This window comes from Xyrauchen texanus, chromosome 8 (genome assembly GCF_025860055.1).
Source record: "Xyrauchen texanus isolate HMW12.3.18 chromosome 8, RBS_HiC_50CHRs, whole genome shotgun sequence".
NCBI lineage: Eukaryota > Metazoa > Chordata > Actinopteri > Cypriniformes > Catostomidae > Xyrauchen > Xyrauchen texanus.
Genome location: NC_068283.1, coordinates 23,563,090 through 23,578,662, shown reverse-complemented (window position 1 = coordinate 23,578,662; position 15,573 = coordinate 23,563,090). Strand labels below are relative to the sequence as shown.

General features: G+C 38.7%; 1 protein-coding gene across 1 annotated transcript; it reads left to right on the top strand.

Moving 5' to 3' along the window:
* The first annotated feature begins 1,242 nt into the window (after positions 1–1,242).
* On the top strand, positions 1,243–15,122 carry LOC127647970 (histone-arginine methyltransferase CARM1-like). Its single transcript, XM_052132508.1, has 10 exons — positions 1,243–1,486; positions 9,071–9,196; positions 9,371–9,477; positions 9,725–9,829; positions 10,292–10,402; positions 11,479–11,656; positions 11,814–11,904; positions 12,344–12,425; positions 14,554–14,639; positions 15,029–15,122. Exons 1-10 carry the CDS (start codon positions 1,345–1,347, stop codon positions 15,120–15,122), a joined length of 1,122 nt encoding a protein of 373 aa, XP_051988468.1. The 5' UTR covers positions 1,243–1,344.
* Positions 15,123–15,573: the final 451 nt, after the last annotated feature.

The following is a 15,573-nucleotide window of genomic DNA, read 5'->3' as shown; positions in this document are numbered from 1 at the left end:
TCCGTAACTGGGATATGAACCAACCTCTCTCTCTCTCTTTCTCTCCCCTAAGGATTTGTAATGAAGGATATGGAGAACTTCTGAACATTGCTGTTGCACACCAACCTTTTAAATATACAGTTGAATATTGGCACAAATCCCCTTTACCTGCTGCTCTGTACAGCACAGCTTAATCAATACTACTCTTATACACTATATGTGACAGTTTTATTTCTGAGCTATGTTGTTATTTTAAAGTCTAGCACATTTACTAATCTGATTTATGAAGAAAACATTTAAAAATTGATTTTAAAAAGGTTGATACTGCTAATTAAGGGCATGTCCTCAAATTAAAGAGGTATTGTAGTGCATCGCTTGTTGGCAGTTTGCTGTTTGACAGGTTTGTTACTGTGTTGCCTAGTCAATTTGAATATTGGCTTAATACAGAAAAAAAGGTGCAGTCTAGGGCAATGTGATCTGTTTATGATGAAACACTGAATCTCCTTGTTTATTTATTAAGAAAATAAGGCTTATACATGGACTGCGGTTGGCATGAAACTCTCATGCTGTACTTAAGATATATAATTACATTAGCCAGAAAGCTCTATTTCCAGCCTTTACTGTTTGAGTTTGAAAACCAAATGTCTATAAACATATCTACTGTCCTGTTTTTGCATATGCTTTTTTTTTTTTTTTTTTTGTGCATGCATATTTATCTCATTTTATCTGTATCTTTATCAGTCAACCTCTGGCCAGGCATGCAAATGTCATTTCTGTGTGATTTTAAAAAAATATATATATTATTATTATTGCTATGCAGCAAAAGCAGTGCCGCAATAGTTAGCTTTTTCTGACTTTTCACCTCATATGTGTCTTGAAGTTATCTTAATACTTCATTCTTGCACAAAGCCTTAAAACATTTTATCACAGGAAAAATATTACAGATTTTGAAAGCTCATTACTTTGTTTGAACTAGATTGTGTATAGTTTAACAAAAGTAGCAACTGTGGAATTGTTTTTAATGGGTTTAGCAGTTAAAGTTCATTAGTGAGTTCTATAGGCTACATGGTAAACCTTAGGAGAGAGAGATCTGCTTTAGGCTGATTATTGTATTGTATACAATAAAGCTGAAGTTTTCAAACGTTCACATTTTATGCATTATATATATTAGTGACGTTTCAAAAGATAGGGCCACTATTTTCTTTGATGACTTCATATATATTCTTGAAACTGAACTTCAGTTGGACTTGGAGAGAAAGATGTGGCCATGTGGAGGCGGTAGTACGTCGGGCCTATCTTGACTACTGACTCCAGGCGAGATCTGAGCCGCTGCGAGCTGCCTGTCTGTCTCTCCCCAGATCGAAGATGGCGGTGTCCGTGTTCTCAAGCGTGCGCCTCCTCTCCATCGGAGACGCCAATGGAGACATACAGCGACATTCAGAGCAGCAGCCTCTGCGACTGGAGATCAAAACCAACCAAGACGCGGCTCTTATAAGCCTCTCGAACAGTGAGTAGATGCTGCCTTTTAAACACTTTTTATCCGGCCTCAGCTGAGCGTTATACCATAGCTTAGCCTAATGCGAGTGATGTGTGTGCGGCATGTGTTGCTCTGCTTGATCGTGCAAGCGTACAGTACTAGCGGCTTTTGGGTTATTATCCTCAATGCGGCTTTCATATACTTGTGCGTGTTCTCGGGAGGTCGTGTAGGTGTTGGAAGGGGAAGGGAGTCGGTTTGATCATGCATGGCACAAACCACGTTGATCGTAGCCTGTTAGCATCCATAAACACCTCGTATTGTGTTAAGCTGCTTATAGTTAGCTGCTACACAGCTAACACTCATTTCAACACTGAGTTAGGACAGTGTATTTCTACAGTCTGATCTGTACACATAAGTCGGAACATATCATGTGCATGAGGTTGTGTTCATAGACTTTTAGCAGTACACAAAGGGCTTTGGGGAATGTGGATTGGCGCCTATAAAGTTAGCCGCAGTCTGAATCCGGTTTTACTGTAAGCTTTCAGAAAGTGCTCAAACTTTCAATGTGGCATTATTTGTTCTGCTCATTGTTTAAAAAAAACATTTGAATTGTTCATTGAATTAAACCCTTCTAACGTTTATTGGTTGTTGGGTTGAATGGATGCTGTGAGTTGACTTGATTGATTGCGCAGTTCTGCGCCACCACGCTCTGCTTTATACTATTCTATACTGTGCTATACTATCTAAAACAACAACTAGTCCTCTGGGACAAGCACAGAATACACAGTGAAAGTAATATGAATTTAGGCGGTACTTTCTTATGGCAGTGCCGTTTGGGCATGTATCTTTGTTCTGCGGGGAACAATAGCGCGTCCCCCGCCTTCCTTCTCTCCAGTGTCCCGCCTGTTCATTCAGCGCTCAGGGCTTTTGTTTAGAGCTCCTGCTGATCCTGATGCCCCGCGGATGAGATGAATGTCTTGAAATAGATGCGTGACCAACATTCAACTCCGACTGAGGTTTATTTCTTTTTCAAAGGTTTTTATTACAAAGCCAAAAAGGCTCTGCATTTTTTTCTTAAAGGAGCATTCCGGTTTCAATAAAAGTTTAGTTCAATTGGCAGCATTTGTGGCATAATGATAATTGCCACTAACATTTATTGAACTGCTCCCTCTTTCTCTTTAAAAAGAGGAAAAAATCTGGGTGACCCTATAGTACTTACAATGAAAGTGAATGGGCCCATCCTTTAACGTTTAAATACGTACTGTTTAAAGCATAGCCACAAGTTAACATGATATTAGTGTGATCATATTGCTTACTAAACTTTTCTGTGTAAAGTTATGTCCAGTTTTACAACTGTGAACACAAAAAACCCTTAAACGACAAGTTAAACGACTTTTCAGATCAGATAATATGAAAGTTTTAACAGAAGAATTAATTTAACTGCCTTTATAAGGCTATAAGCTTCACATATCAGCCTTTTAAACCCTTAACAAATTGGCCCCATTCACTTCCATTGTAAGTGCCTCACTGACTGGGTTTCCATCCACATATTTTTATGCACATTTTGGCATTTCACACAAAAACTGCTGGATGGAAGCCCCAACAAAATGCACATTAATAAAGCATACATGCCCGCTTGAGGTAGATGCATTTCTTATTCCATAAGAAGAAAATCTTATAAACTGTGATAAACACATTTTCTGAATTAACTCCTATTAAAAGTATTAGGAATACAAGATTGTAAAACAGTTAAAGGATGGGCTCCACACTCCTCCCGGCGTTATCTCAGGCCGGGGTGCCACCGGCATGACGTACACCACCCCCATCCCTGGGGCGGGGTGTATCTTGCGTCCCGCGTGGTCATCCCCGCCTTCCTCGCCCTGGGAGGAGACAGGAGGGGAAGACAACAAAACAAAATAGGCGAGGGAAAAGGCCAACACGGTGCGACAGGGAGAGAGAGGAGAGAGAGAAAAAGCTTACTCACCAGTTCTCTGATGTACCATCGTGTGGTCCTCGAACACTCCTCCACACTCAGGCGGACGACAGCCGCTCCACCCCCGGGCGAACCGGAGTGAAACCGTCGACCCCCAGTGGGCAGAACGCGCCTCCGCTTTTCTGGCGGCAAATGGGGACACTCCTCCGCCCCTGGCAGCGGCTCTACCTAGTTTTTTCCCTCCTCCCCTCGCGAACGGCGGTCTTCCCTCGACCCCTCCGCGTCTCTGGGGACGGCAGGGCACTCCTCCGCCCCCGGCAGCGGCTCCTTCGCTCCAGGCGGTCGGGGTATCCAGTCCCCTCTTGCCCCGCGGACGACGGCCGTACCCCGCATCCGGGCGGTCGGGCTACTCCGTCACCCGGCAGATGGCAGCGGCGCTCCCCTGGGTGGATAGCAGTGTCGAGGACTCTGCGACGGGCATCCCTCCTCCCTCCCGGGTTTCGGCACCAATGTAAAACAGTTAAAGGATGGGCAAGGAGGAGGCGAGAACCGGCTTGCAACATAAATAATAATTTAATAAGAAACTTAAAACACAATATAAACAAACACACATGCGGACATGCCCGTTATTCTCTCTCTCTCGAACCATCGTCACCGGCAACCTTTACCCCTCGCGCGCCTCATCAGGCCGATTGGGGACCGGGCGCGCGATATTCCGACCGGCCCCGCCCCCCTCCGCTCCACAAAGATAAGCATCAGAAAATGAATGTGATTGAATAATTCCTCCGCAATTTTCTGACGAAAGGAGGAAACACATCAAACTTAATAAAGCACCTGAAAGACAGACACCCGGATTAATTCAAGCAACCAAAGCAGGTGAGTTTAAAAGCATATTATCATTTGCATTAGTGCTGAAACGATTAGTCGACATTATCGACAACGTCGAAAATGTAAAAAATGACGAGAAAGTTTCATTGTCGAACATTGTAGAGAGAGACTCAGCCTCGGGGACACTCATCCTTCGAGCGAGGACGCTTAATGCAGCTAGATTAGAACGCGATGGCTCTCGATTTATTTAATCATAATATGTCACTGCATTTCTTATCATGAAGAAAAATAGCAATATGCAGCTTTATTAATACGAGAGCACTTTGCACATTAGTTTCGAAATTGTTTTTATTCATTCTATTGTTAATTTAGAATGTTAATTTGCTTTAGTTTTTTTTTTTTAGTACTTGGTAAAATCTTAAAGAAAAAGTTGAAGCAAATCTCAAAAATACTTTAAGCTTACATTGTTCAGTTTTGTTATAATTCAAAAATAATACATTTAAATTAAAGTGTTGCTCAATGGCATATTTTTGTTCTTAGTTCTGCTGCTAAAGTTTTGTTAACTTTGTGTTGTTTAGTAACCTGTTTTTGCTTTGGTACCGAAAATGGTATCGAGTACCGTGAAATTTCAATGGTATTGGTACCGACTACTGAAATTTTGGTACCGTGACAACACTAACCTCTATAGTGAGTTTTCTCATTCAAGCCAACTACAGTCATGGCAGAGCAGCAGTTTGAAGACAATATTGATGAGCAAGTAATGTTAAGCCACTATATTTATAGCGACTTACCTAAATAATAACAAATACAGTTTAATGGATCAGACTTTTGAAGGTAACTCTATCGCCCCCTTGAGTACTGAGGTTCATTACCGGCGGTGTGATGCAAAACTACCCCTACCATGCGTTGACTATGCGCTTACCAAGCGCTCGCATCCGTGTACGCATATACTTGAGTAAAGTATGTTTCTGGCCGTACAAGTGGTAAAATCACTGTAAAACTTGGCCTCTCGTGTCTTATTGCTTTAAAATACATTATATCTGAGATGGGATAATTAGCAGATCATTGTTTTTTTGAGAAAGAGCTCAAATGTGTAGCGCAATTCTATTTCTTATTATGTAAATATTCATAAACATAATATGAAGAGATACCGGGAAGTATTTCAGACTTGTTTGCTCACTTTACTTTCATATCACTTTTTTTTTTTCACTTTCATTGTGGCTTGCCCTGTCATGACTTGAGGAGAACCTGTTGTCAATTTAGCGAAGTAGAAAAAGTTGTTTATTCTTTAGTCCTAGATTTTTAAGAGTCCAAAGGACAAAGCTTTCAGTTTTGAACACCTAGATGCAAAGCATCTCTTCTTGTCTATAGCACAACTTATCTTGCATTCAGTACCTTGCTCTTTCATTTTCAACCCTGTAGTGGGTAAAATATGCTTTTTTTTTATTTTAGTAGTCGCTGGAACCAGATTATTTAACACCCTTTGCAAAATAGGACACTGCAGGCTTATATGTTTTTAATATCAGGCGACGATCCAGCGTTTCTCGTGCCAGAGTCTACTATCTATGATGCACGTTATTTGTGCTGGTTTTATTTACTTCAGGAAATTATTTTATTCAGCTGACACTTTTGAAGAGGTTTTTGACAAAGATTCAGTTTATCTAAAACAACATTTTAAAAAATGTGTATAAGTTTAAATCAGTGTACACTTTAATGTATTTTAACTTGTTTTTCACCATAAAAATAGCCATGGAGGCTGGCATGGTGTTAAATCCCTAACAAACAAACTCTTTCATTTTCCTAGCTGCTTTAAACACTGTACTTGCTCAGTTATACAAATGAATGCCAGCCTAATCTATCCATGTCAAGATTTACCTAATCTTGCAACAGCTGGAAAAAATAATGACAAAGTCCTGTTACAATGATTTGAAGGCACCATCTGATGCCAAATAGTTTGAATGGCACCAGCATAGTTTGATATTGCATGATATTTTTAAGAGAGAAGTTACCCAGAATGTCTAGGTATCTAGTTTTGCATAACTTGATTTTTAACTGTCTGCATAAATTTTGGTCCACATTGCAACTTTTTCTGGCCAAGAACTGCCCACTTAGACTGGGAGACCACTGACTGACGTGGAAAATGACCAACAACAGTTCATTTAGTTTTCTGTGCTCTTTAGAGGTGGGTTTATCTTGCATAGATTATACCGTAAATTAATAATAGACCTGTGTGAGGAAAATTCTGATAATGGCAAATGTGTAAACTTTGTGATCAGAATTTTTGTCCATCCAAAAATAATAGGTACTGATTATTTCAAAGACATAACTTGTAACAGAATACACTCACACTACTCGCACTATATCACGAAGGTCCTAATAAAGTGCCCGAAATGGTCTTCTGCTGTTGTAGCCCATCCGCCATGTTTTTTGCATTCTGAGATGCTGTTTTGCCCACTACAATTAGAGTTTGTAGAGTGGTTATCTTAGTTACTGTAGCCTTTTTGTCAGCTCGAACCAGTCTGACTCTTCTCCTTTAACCTCTCTCATCAAAAAGGTGTTTCTGTCCGTGGAACTGCCGCTCACTGGATGTTTTTTGTTTTTGGTACCATTCTGAGTAGGGATGTCAATTTTCAGACATTTTCATAATCAATCGTCATGGAAATTAACAATCAATTAATCCTTAGTTAATATCACAAAATGCATGTGGAGGACTCTAAATAACTAAATAATATCTGCATGATGTAGCCTAATGTTTAAACAATTTAAATTATTACACTTAAGAAGTGCAAGTATTGGGGGCATGGGTAGCTCAGCAGGTCACGACACTGACTACCACAACTGGAGTTGCAAGTTTGAATCCAGGGTGTCCTGAGTGACTCCAGTCAGGCTTCCTAAGCAAACAATTGGCCCAGTTTCTAGGGTGGGTAGAGTCGCATTGGGTTAACCTCCTTGTGGTCACTATAATGGGGTTTGCGCTTGGTGGGGTGCGTAGTGAGTTGTGCGTGGATGCCGCAGAGAATAGCGTGAAGCCTCGTCATGCGCTAGATCTCCGCAGGAATGCACTCAACAAGCCACGTGTCACTACGCCATCATGAGGTCTTCGAGCAAATTGGGGAGGACAAAAAATGCAAGTATTGCCATTTTCCTCTTAAGATATTCTTTGTTCGAAATTGGGAATTGTTTAATTACTGTTAATGAAGAAGTTTACTTTTAGTAGTAACTTCAATCTTAAGATATTTAAGATACATTATTTGTATACGTATTTGAGTTCATTAAAACTTAATTTTGTGGATCGTGGAATATTTATGATCTTTGGACTTATTTTATTTTTAGAAATCATATCCTAACATGCTGCAATCTGTGTTTTCTCTGGTGATGGGGTGATATAATCTGAATGTACCTTTGTGCTTTAATGGGCAATTGCTGAAATAATTGTAGATCAACAGTGCTTTGTCATGTACTTTAACGCTATCACAGTGTGTGCAGAAAACATTAATGTTCATTTATAGAGAAACACTCCCAACGTTGTATACATTCAGATTACTTCATCTCTGATCTGTGGGTAGGCTTTTCTGTGAACTGGATAATGACATTATCGTGCAAGTGCCGTCTAGCGGCTGGTGACCGTATAGACAGCCTCAATGTCTGCTGTAATGATTACAGAATGCATTTGTCCTGAAATTAATTAATTGACAATCTATAAGCTTAATCAATCAAATTATTAATGACAATTGATTTTTATTTATCATTAACATCCCTAATTCTGAGTAAATTCTAGAGATTGTTGTGTGTGAAAATCCCAGGAGTTCAGCCATTACAGAAATACTCCAAACAGCCCGTCTAGCAACAACAATTATGTGACAGTCAAAATCACTGAGATCACATTTTTCTCCATTCTGATGGTTGATGTGAACATTAACTGAAGCTTTTGATTAGATAATCGCTTGAATAAGATGTACAGGTGTGTTCCTTATAAAGTGCTTAGTGAGTCTATATTGTTCTGTTTGTTGTTAATTTGCTACCTAGTGCCTCAAAACAAAGAGTTTATTCTGCTAATCTGGCAAACCTTTGGCAAATACATTAGCCTGGTTTGTCCTTAAAAGCTCTCACTGAAGTAAATCCAGTACCTTGTAAACATGACTTGGTTTCCAAGCAGACTGATAAAACATCTTCCAGAAGTTGCATAATGCTATCCAATCAAGTTAGAGTTTGACTGATCAAGAAAGTGCTTTCAGTTTTGTGTGCAATATGCTTCAGTTGAACAGTGAACCTGGACGTACCTGCTGAGGCTAAAGTTGAATATGAATAGAATGTCCATTTTGTTGTGAGCATTAATAAAAGGGTTGGTGTTATGTGGGTCCTGTGTGAATGACTCTTATGAACATGTTATTTTTAGCAAATCATAAACGCTTCAGTCTGAGAAGTTGCTGAATTAATCACTTATCTGGAAGTAAGGATATCCAATTTGAAATGAACCAAGAACTGTTACCTTGTGTAATGTTGTACTTATGGCTCTTGAGACTTAAATCAGACAGAGCAGTTGCAATTTGTAGTTAAAGATAGGCCTATACATTTGAACATAAACTAGTTTTTTTGTAATCAGTGGAAGTTTATTTAAAAAAAGTGAATGAATTCATAATTTTAGTATTTTGTTTATTGTTTATATCTTATGTAATTTATTGTTACAGTAGGACCAATTTTTGAATGCATAAATGCACATGAAAAGTCCTCAAAGTTTATATGTGTGTGTGTGTGTATGTATATATAATATAAGTTTTTTTAAAAAAATTCAAGAATCTCTTTGTTGTATCTGCTCTTGAAATCTGGCTTTTTTTGTGTGTTTTCATCTACAGATGAGGACACATGTGTGTTTAAGTGTTCGGTGTCACAGGAGACGGAGTGCAGTCGTGTTGGGAAGCAGTCCTTCATCATTACTCTGGGCTGTAACAGTGTCCTCCTGCAGTTTGCATCTCCAGCAGGTAAAACTCACCAAACGCTACCTGCTGCGATTTTAACAGTTTGCTAAAAAAAAAAAGTGAATTATTCAGACATGGAGTCTGCTTGTGAGATCATTTCAAAGGATAAAGACATGGTGCTGTCAAGTGTGCAGTCCAATGTCCTATTAATGTGCTCGCTTCTGTTGTGTTGGTCAGATTTCTCGTCGTTCTATAACCTCCTGAAAAATTGCTGTGGACACAGGGGCGAACGCTCAGTCTTCAGTGATAGGACGGAGGAGTCCTCAGCTGTACAGTATTTTCAGGTATGTCCAGTATGCATATATGAATCATTTTCATTCTTCTTTTTTACAAGTTACAATAAAATGCCAATAAAAATGGCTAATTATTTGATGAGTGTACATGCAAATGGCCTGCTAAAAGCAAATAGAGGCCATTTAATTCTTATGGGAATATTTGACCACTTATCGTAAAAGCAGTTGCGCATAAAGTGCTCAGGGAAAGTACTTACAAGATCTCCTCTTTTGTGATCTTTTTCTCTTCTTGCTCCAGTTTTACGGCTACCTCTCTCAACAACAGAACATGATGCAGGATTACGTCCGAACTGGAACATATCAACGGGCCATCCTCCAGAACCACACCGACTTTAAGGATAAAGTACTGTCATTTTTCGATTTGACACATCTGTTGAAGATTTTTTTTTTTTTTTATGTATACATATGGATTGTGTTTCCAAATGTACTGTTGATTAGAGAATTACCTGTTTGAGCATTTTTCAGCATTTCTAGTTCTCCTTTTCAGGCGGTCAGGCAGTTTTGCTATTATGAGCATGATATTTACTTATTATGTTGTCCACACCAAAATATCTGACACTGGAGCAGTTCACTTATTGCAACAAAATTTAAGTGGACTTTTTTAGGGTCCACATTATTTGTAATTTTCGGATAAGGTAAAGCACTTTCCAGTTTGTGCACAAAGGTTTCTGAAATCTTGTGAACACAAACCAGCTTATTACTGAGTGCATCTTTATTACTGGTGAATTTATCTTGTAGCTTAGATATGGTTATTTCAGATCGGGTGATTCTTGTTCTCATTCTTTGTCTGTCTTGTTTGTCTCAGGTTGTGTTGGATGTAGGTTGTGGCTCTGGGATTCTATCATTTTTCGCAGCTCAGGCTGGAGCTCGTAAAGTCTATGCTGTGGAGGCCAGCACCATGGCTCAACATGCAGAGGTAGGATAGATCCATATACACCAGCATCTAAAGACACATAACCAGCAAAGTTTAAAACCTTTGTTTTAATGCAGTGTATGATTGTGAGAGGTGAGAATGCAGTCCTTCACAGATTAGGGTTTACAGTATAATACATTACCACTTTATTTCTGTTGCACATTTAAAAACAACAGCAGTTTTATTTTATTTACAGTGAGGAAAATAAGTATTTGAACACCCTGCTATTTTGCAAGTTCTCCCACTTAGAAATCATGGAGGGGTCTGAAATTGTCATCGTAGGTGCATGTCCACTGTGAGAGACATAATCTAAAAAAAAAATCCAGAAATCACAATGTATAATTTTTTAACTATTTATTTGTATGATACAGCTACTAACACCCTGTGTTCCAAATAGTATAATTCAGCCTCCGAAGGGAGAACAGTCAATATAGTCAAGCTTTAAAATCACAGAATATTCAATAACTTAAATGGTGAGTTCCAAATCAACATTATTTCTGAGCCCCACACCTTTCATCCCTGCAAAGTTCTCACATTGGATTCTAAAGTCTTTAAAGGAAATGGTGCATAGGGATCATCACTTCTGAATGGATCGCACCCACAGTCACACAAGCACACTGGGCAGTCGCTTGAAATCAAATAAGATACCGAATCTCTTCAATTTTCTCCCCACCAATATTGAAACATAATCATGGAAGTGAACTCTGTTCTGAAGTTTTATTTGCACATACATTGGGAATTGACAATCGTTTGGCAGAGACGCATTGATGTGGCCAAGTGCAAATGAAATGTGCTTATTCGATCGGATAGAAATCCGATCTGAAGAGATGCATGAATTGGCCAAGTGTATATACCTCCTTAGTGCTGATCAGTTGTGATCAAATCATCCTAGAGTGATTTTTATACCAGGGGAAAATGGGGTCTTATTCCTCCATCATAGGAATAAACATAACATTAAATTTGACGAGAATCCACGTATAAGCAGGTTTAGGCCTGACAACAAATATGTGTGTAATTTGATGACTCTTGGTTAAAGATAATGAAAACGAATGCAATAATGCTGATTGGTGTGTCCATAGGTGCTTGTGAACAGTAACAGGCTGTCAGAACGTGTTGTAGTGATTCCTGGGAAAGTGGAGGAGGTGACCCTACCTGAGCAGGTGGATATCATCATCTCTGAACCTATGGGCTACATGCTGTTCAATGAAAGAATGCTGGAGAGCTATCTACATGCCAAGAAATTCCTCAAGCCCACTGGTGAGGGAGTGCTGCAAATAGCGATTTTAAATTAATAATAAAGAAAACGAAACCAGATTATCACAAAAAAGGCAGTTTTATCAACATAACAGTAGACCGTTCTATATACCAGTTAAGCGCAACTGCGTTGAAAAAAACATTTACTTTGTTTTTACAGGCAAAATGTTTCCCACAATTGGAGACGTTCATCTTGCCCCTTTTACAGATGAGCAGCTTTACATGGAGCAGTTTACTAAGGCCAATTTCTGGTAAGCATTCTTGGCGAGTACAATGAGTAGAAGATAGCTGGGAGGCAGTCATTTACAAAGTAGCATATGACTGGAGGTTTGCGGCTGCATTTTCTTTTCTTTAAAGTTGTAGTGTGTAATGTCTGCATCACCAAACGGAATTGCAAAAACAAACATTGATTTCAAACAGCTTTCCAGAATTCACCCTCCTCCTACTGTTGGTCGGGAAAAAAAAAGATAGTCTTACCCCAAACTTAAGCTATTGGTTGAGTCTGTTTTGCGGTGTCTGGCTGTCAGAACACTCCGACAAACACCAATTTTTTGATAGCACTTTTTATCCTGCGAATGGTTTACTTATTGCCGTCTCTACATTTTAAGACGGAAAAAGAAGTAACCTAACTGAAATTACACACAAGCCTCATTTTGTTTGTGCTAAGACTGACATCTTCCTGTCTTTCAGGTATCAGCCATCTTTCCATGGGGTGGATTTGTCTGCACTGAGAGGAGCTGCGGTAGATGAATACTTCAGACAGCCTATTGTGGTATGAATTACATAACTTGTTTATTAGATGTTTGAGGGAGTGTTTGTGTATGCTTAATTTAGGGCTGCACAACTAATGTTGTCGGCTGTTGCAGTGACCGAATAATGAAAAGTGTTCTTAAAATTCTCTTAAGATATACTCCAGTCATGTCTACATTTTCTATCTATAATGTTGTTTTTTGCAACATTGACCATTGTAACCAATCAGAGACATGTCTGCTGTGCACATGAATGCAATGATGAATCGGTGTTAAGATTAGATGGGCCGAATGAGACTTTTTGGCATTTTCTGTGTGGATTTTGTTGGACAATCTACAGAAATTTGACATGGTAAAATGTGTTTTACTGTGTTCAGAGTAGTAACTTTTAAATGACTGCTGAAGGTATGGACAAATTTGCTAAATTATTTAACCAGAAAACACACAAGGGGCAGGAGTGTGTGGTAATTTGTGAATAATGCCATGACCAAATTCTGCAGAAATGTACAGATTCTGTGTTTATCTGTAACAGTTCTGAAGAGTTCAGTGCAGCTTGATGCATGTTTTATTTCTCACACGAACACAGTTCTCAGCTTGTAAGCTAAATAAAAAAAAATATGGCATTCAAAGTTTTAAATTTTTTTAATAATCACAATTACAGTATAAATGGAAATAATTGACAATTATTTTTAATCATGCAGCCCAAACTTGATTATTTGTAAGTATGTACTGACTTGTCAGAGCCACTGTTTGGAGTAAGGTTTAATGAAACTGGATATTCAGCTGCTTACTGGTTATGTATGAGAGGCGAGGGCTGAGGGTCAATGCCGTCAGGATTGAGTTGTATGCCATAGTTGCATATCAGTGGAGCCGATATAAGAAGGTGAAAATGTGTAGGGGAAATGGAGAAAGGTAACATGCTTTCTGAATTATGAAAATAAACCCAGTTGAAGTGTAATACAGGAGACTGTATTTTAAGTATGTATGCTTGCCTTTGTGCCTTTGATGAAGGGCTGTATTTTGTGGTAGAGGTCTTTGCGCTCAGTGTTTGAATGTGGTAAAGGGGCATGCTATGAATGTTCATCCATGAAGGAAGGTTCATGTAGCACGTCTTTATATGTTCAAGAACCCTACTGTTCTTGAGTCAATAGTGTGGCAGAGCTATATGTAATCCTGGTTGTTTATTTTCATCTCAATTCCTCAGTGTTCTGTAATTTGTCAGAGCTGCATTTTAAATTTTTCTGTGTGTTTGAGTGGCTTCTTAAAGGAATAAGTGTACCCTAGAATCAAAATTTTGACGTTATTAACTTGATTCGATTAATGCGTTCCCCTGATTTTACTTCTGTGGAACACATGGAATAGAATTTAATGTCTTGGTCACTTTTTTCCATGTAGTGAAAGGGAATGATGACTTTGTCTGTCAAGCTCTCCTGTATGACTAAATTTAAGTCTGTTTTTCAAACAAAGCTGTTGTATGGCTTCAGAAGACTTTGAATGTACAGCACAAGTTTGGAGCTTGACAGCCCAAGTCCTAATTCACTTTTATTATATGGAAAAATGTAACCAGGATTTTCTGCAAAAATCTCCTTTTGTGTTTCGCAGAAAAAAAGAGTCATAAAAGTTTGCAATGACATGAGGGTGAGTAAATGTTGACTGTTCTCTTTCAGCTTTTTCATTGATTGTCTGCTTGATTTTTCAGTCCACAGATTTTTAGTCATCAGAATCTCCACTTTTCACTGCGTGTGTGAGTGTGTGTGTGAGTGTGTGTGTGAGTGTGAGTGTGTGTGTGTGTGTGTGTGTGTGTGTGTGTGTGTGTGAGTGGTTTGTCCAGCAGTAGTCAGGTATGCAGGTATTTGTGGTGCTTGTTACTTTGTTACACTGCTGGGCTAGTGACCTGCTATTGGAGTGGTCTGACTCTAAGGGGTGCTGTTATATCAGCCTTCAGAGTTCAGGCCAAGGCAGGAGAGCCCTCTGAGCTAGGACTACCTCTGCTTTACTGTGGCTCAGCCTATGACAGGAGGCATTACATCCCATCAGCCTCTTTATTTGACCTTCTTCATCCTCCTCCACGTGCAAGACTCAGTCAGGGTTATATCATGACAGCATTCTTTGGTCTGGCTCTTCTCTCATCCTCCTCTGTCTTTTTTTCAGGACACGTTTGATATCAGGATCCTGATGGCCAAATCAGTGAAATATACAGTCAACTTTTTAGAAGCTAAAGAAGAGGATCTTTACAAGTACAGTACAACAACCTATTTAGACTGTTTATTTTGTACCAGTATCCTAATGGTCAAGAAAAACCTGGAACTGTGGTTTCTAGACATGAAGTCATGGATATTAAAACCAATATAAAGGAAAAAGTCATGAACATTTCTATTGTGAAAAAATACATTCTTCTAGTTATGCTCAACACTAAAATATTCCATAAGCAAGAAATTGCTTTGAGTGCAATTTCGTTAAAATCCTTTTCCAGTAATCACGAACAACTGCAGAAGTTATGGAAAATGTTTAGTCAAAAGGAGTTTAAAAGAAATCCTTTTTTTTTTTTTTTGCTAAGTATAAAAGATATAAAGAAAATTGCCGCAAAAGTCTGTCTGTCACACTTTTTTTGTTTCTTTGTCCACAGGATAGAAATCCCCTTCAAATTCCACATGATGCATTCAGGGCTTGTGCACGGGCTGGCTTTCTGGTTTGACGTGGCATTCATAGGATCAGTGTAAGTTAAAATATATCTTCTTTATTCATGTGGGAGCTGCAGGTTTGCTTCCAACTGCTTATCGATACATTTTTAAATGAGTTATTCGCAGATTTGGAAAATGCTAAAATTTTACTCATAACTTTTTATATATATATATATATATATATACATACATATACACATACATACATATATACATATACACATATATACACACACATGCAGGCGTATGCAAAAGTTTAGGCACCCCTGACAATTTCCATGATTTTCATTTATAAATAATTGGGTGTTTGGATCAGCAATTTCATTTCGATCGATCAAATAACTGAAGGACAACCTCATTTCAGTAGTGAAATGAGGTTCATTGGATTAACAGAAAATGTGCAATATGCATCAAAACCACATTAGACAGGTGCATAAATTTGGGCACCCTTGTCATTTTGTTGATTTGAATACCTCTAACTACCTAGCAC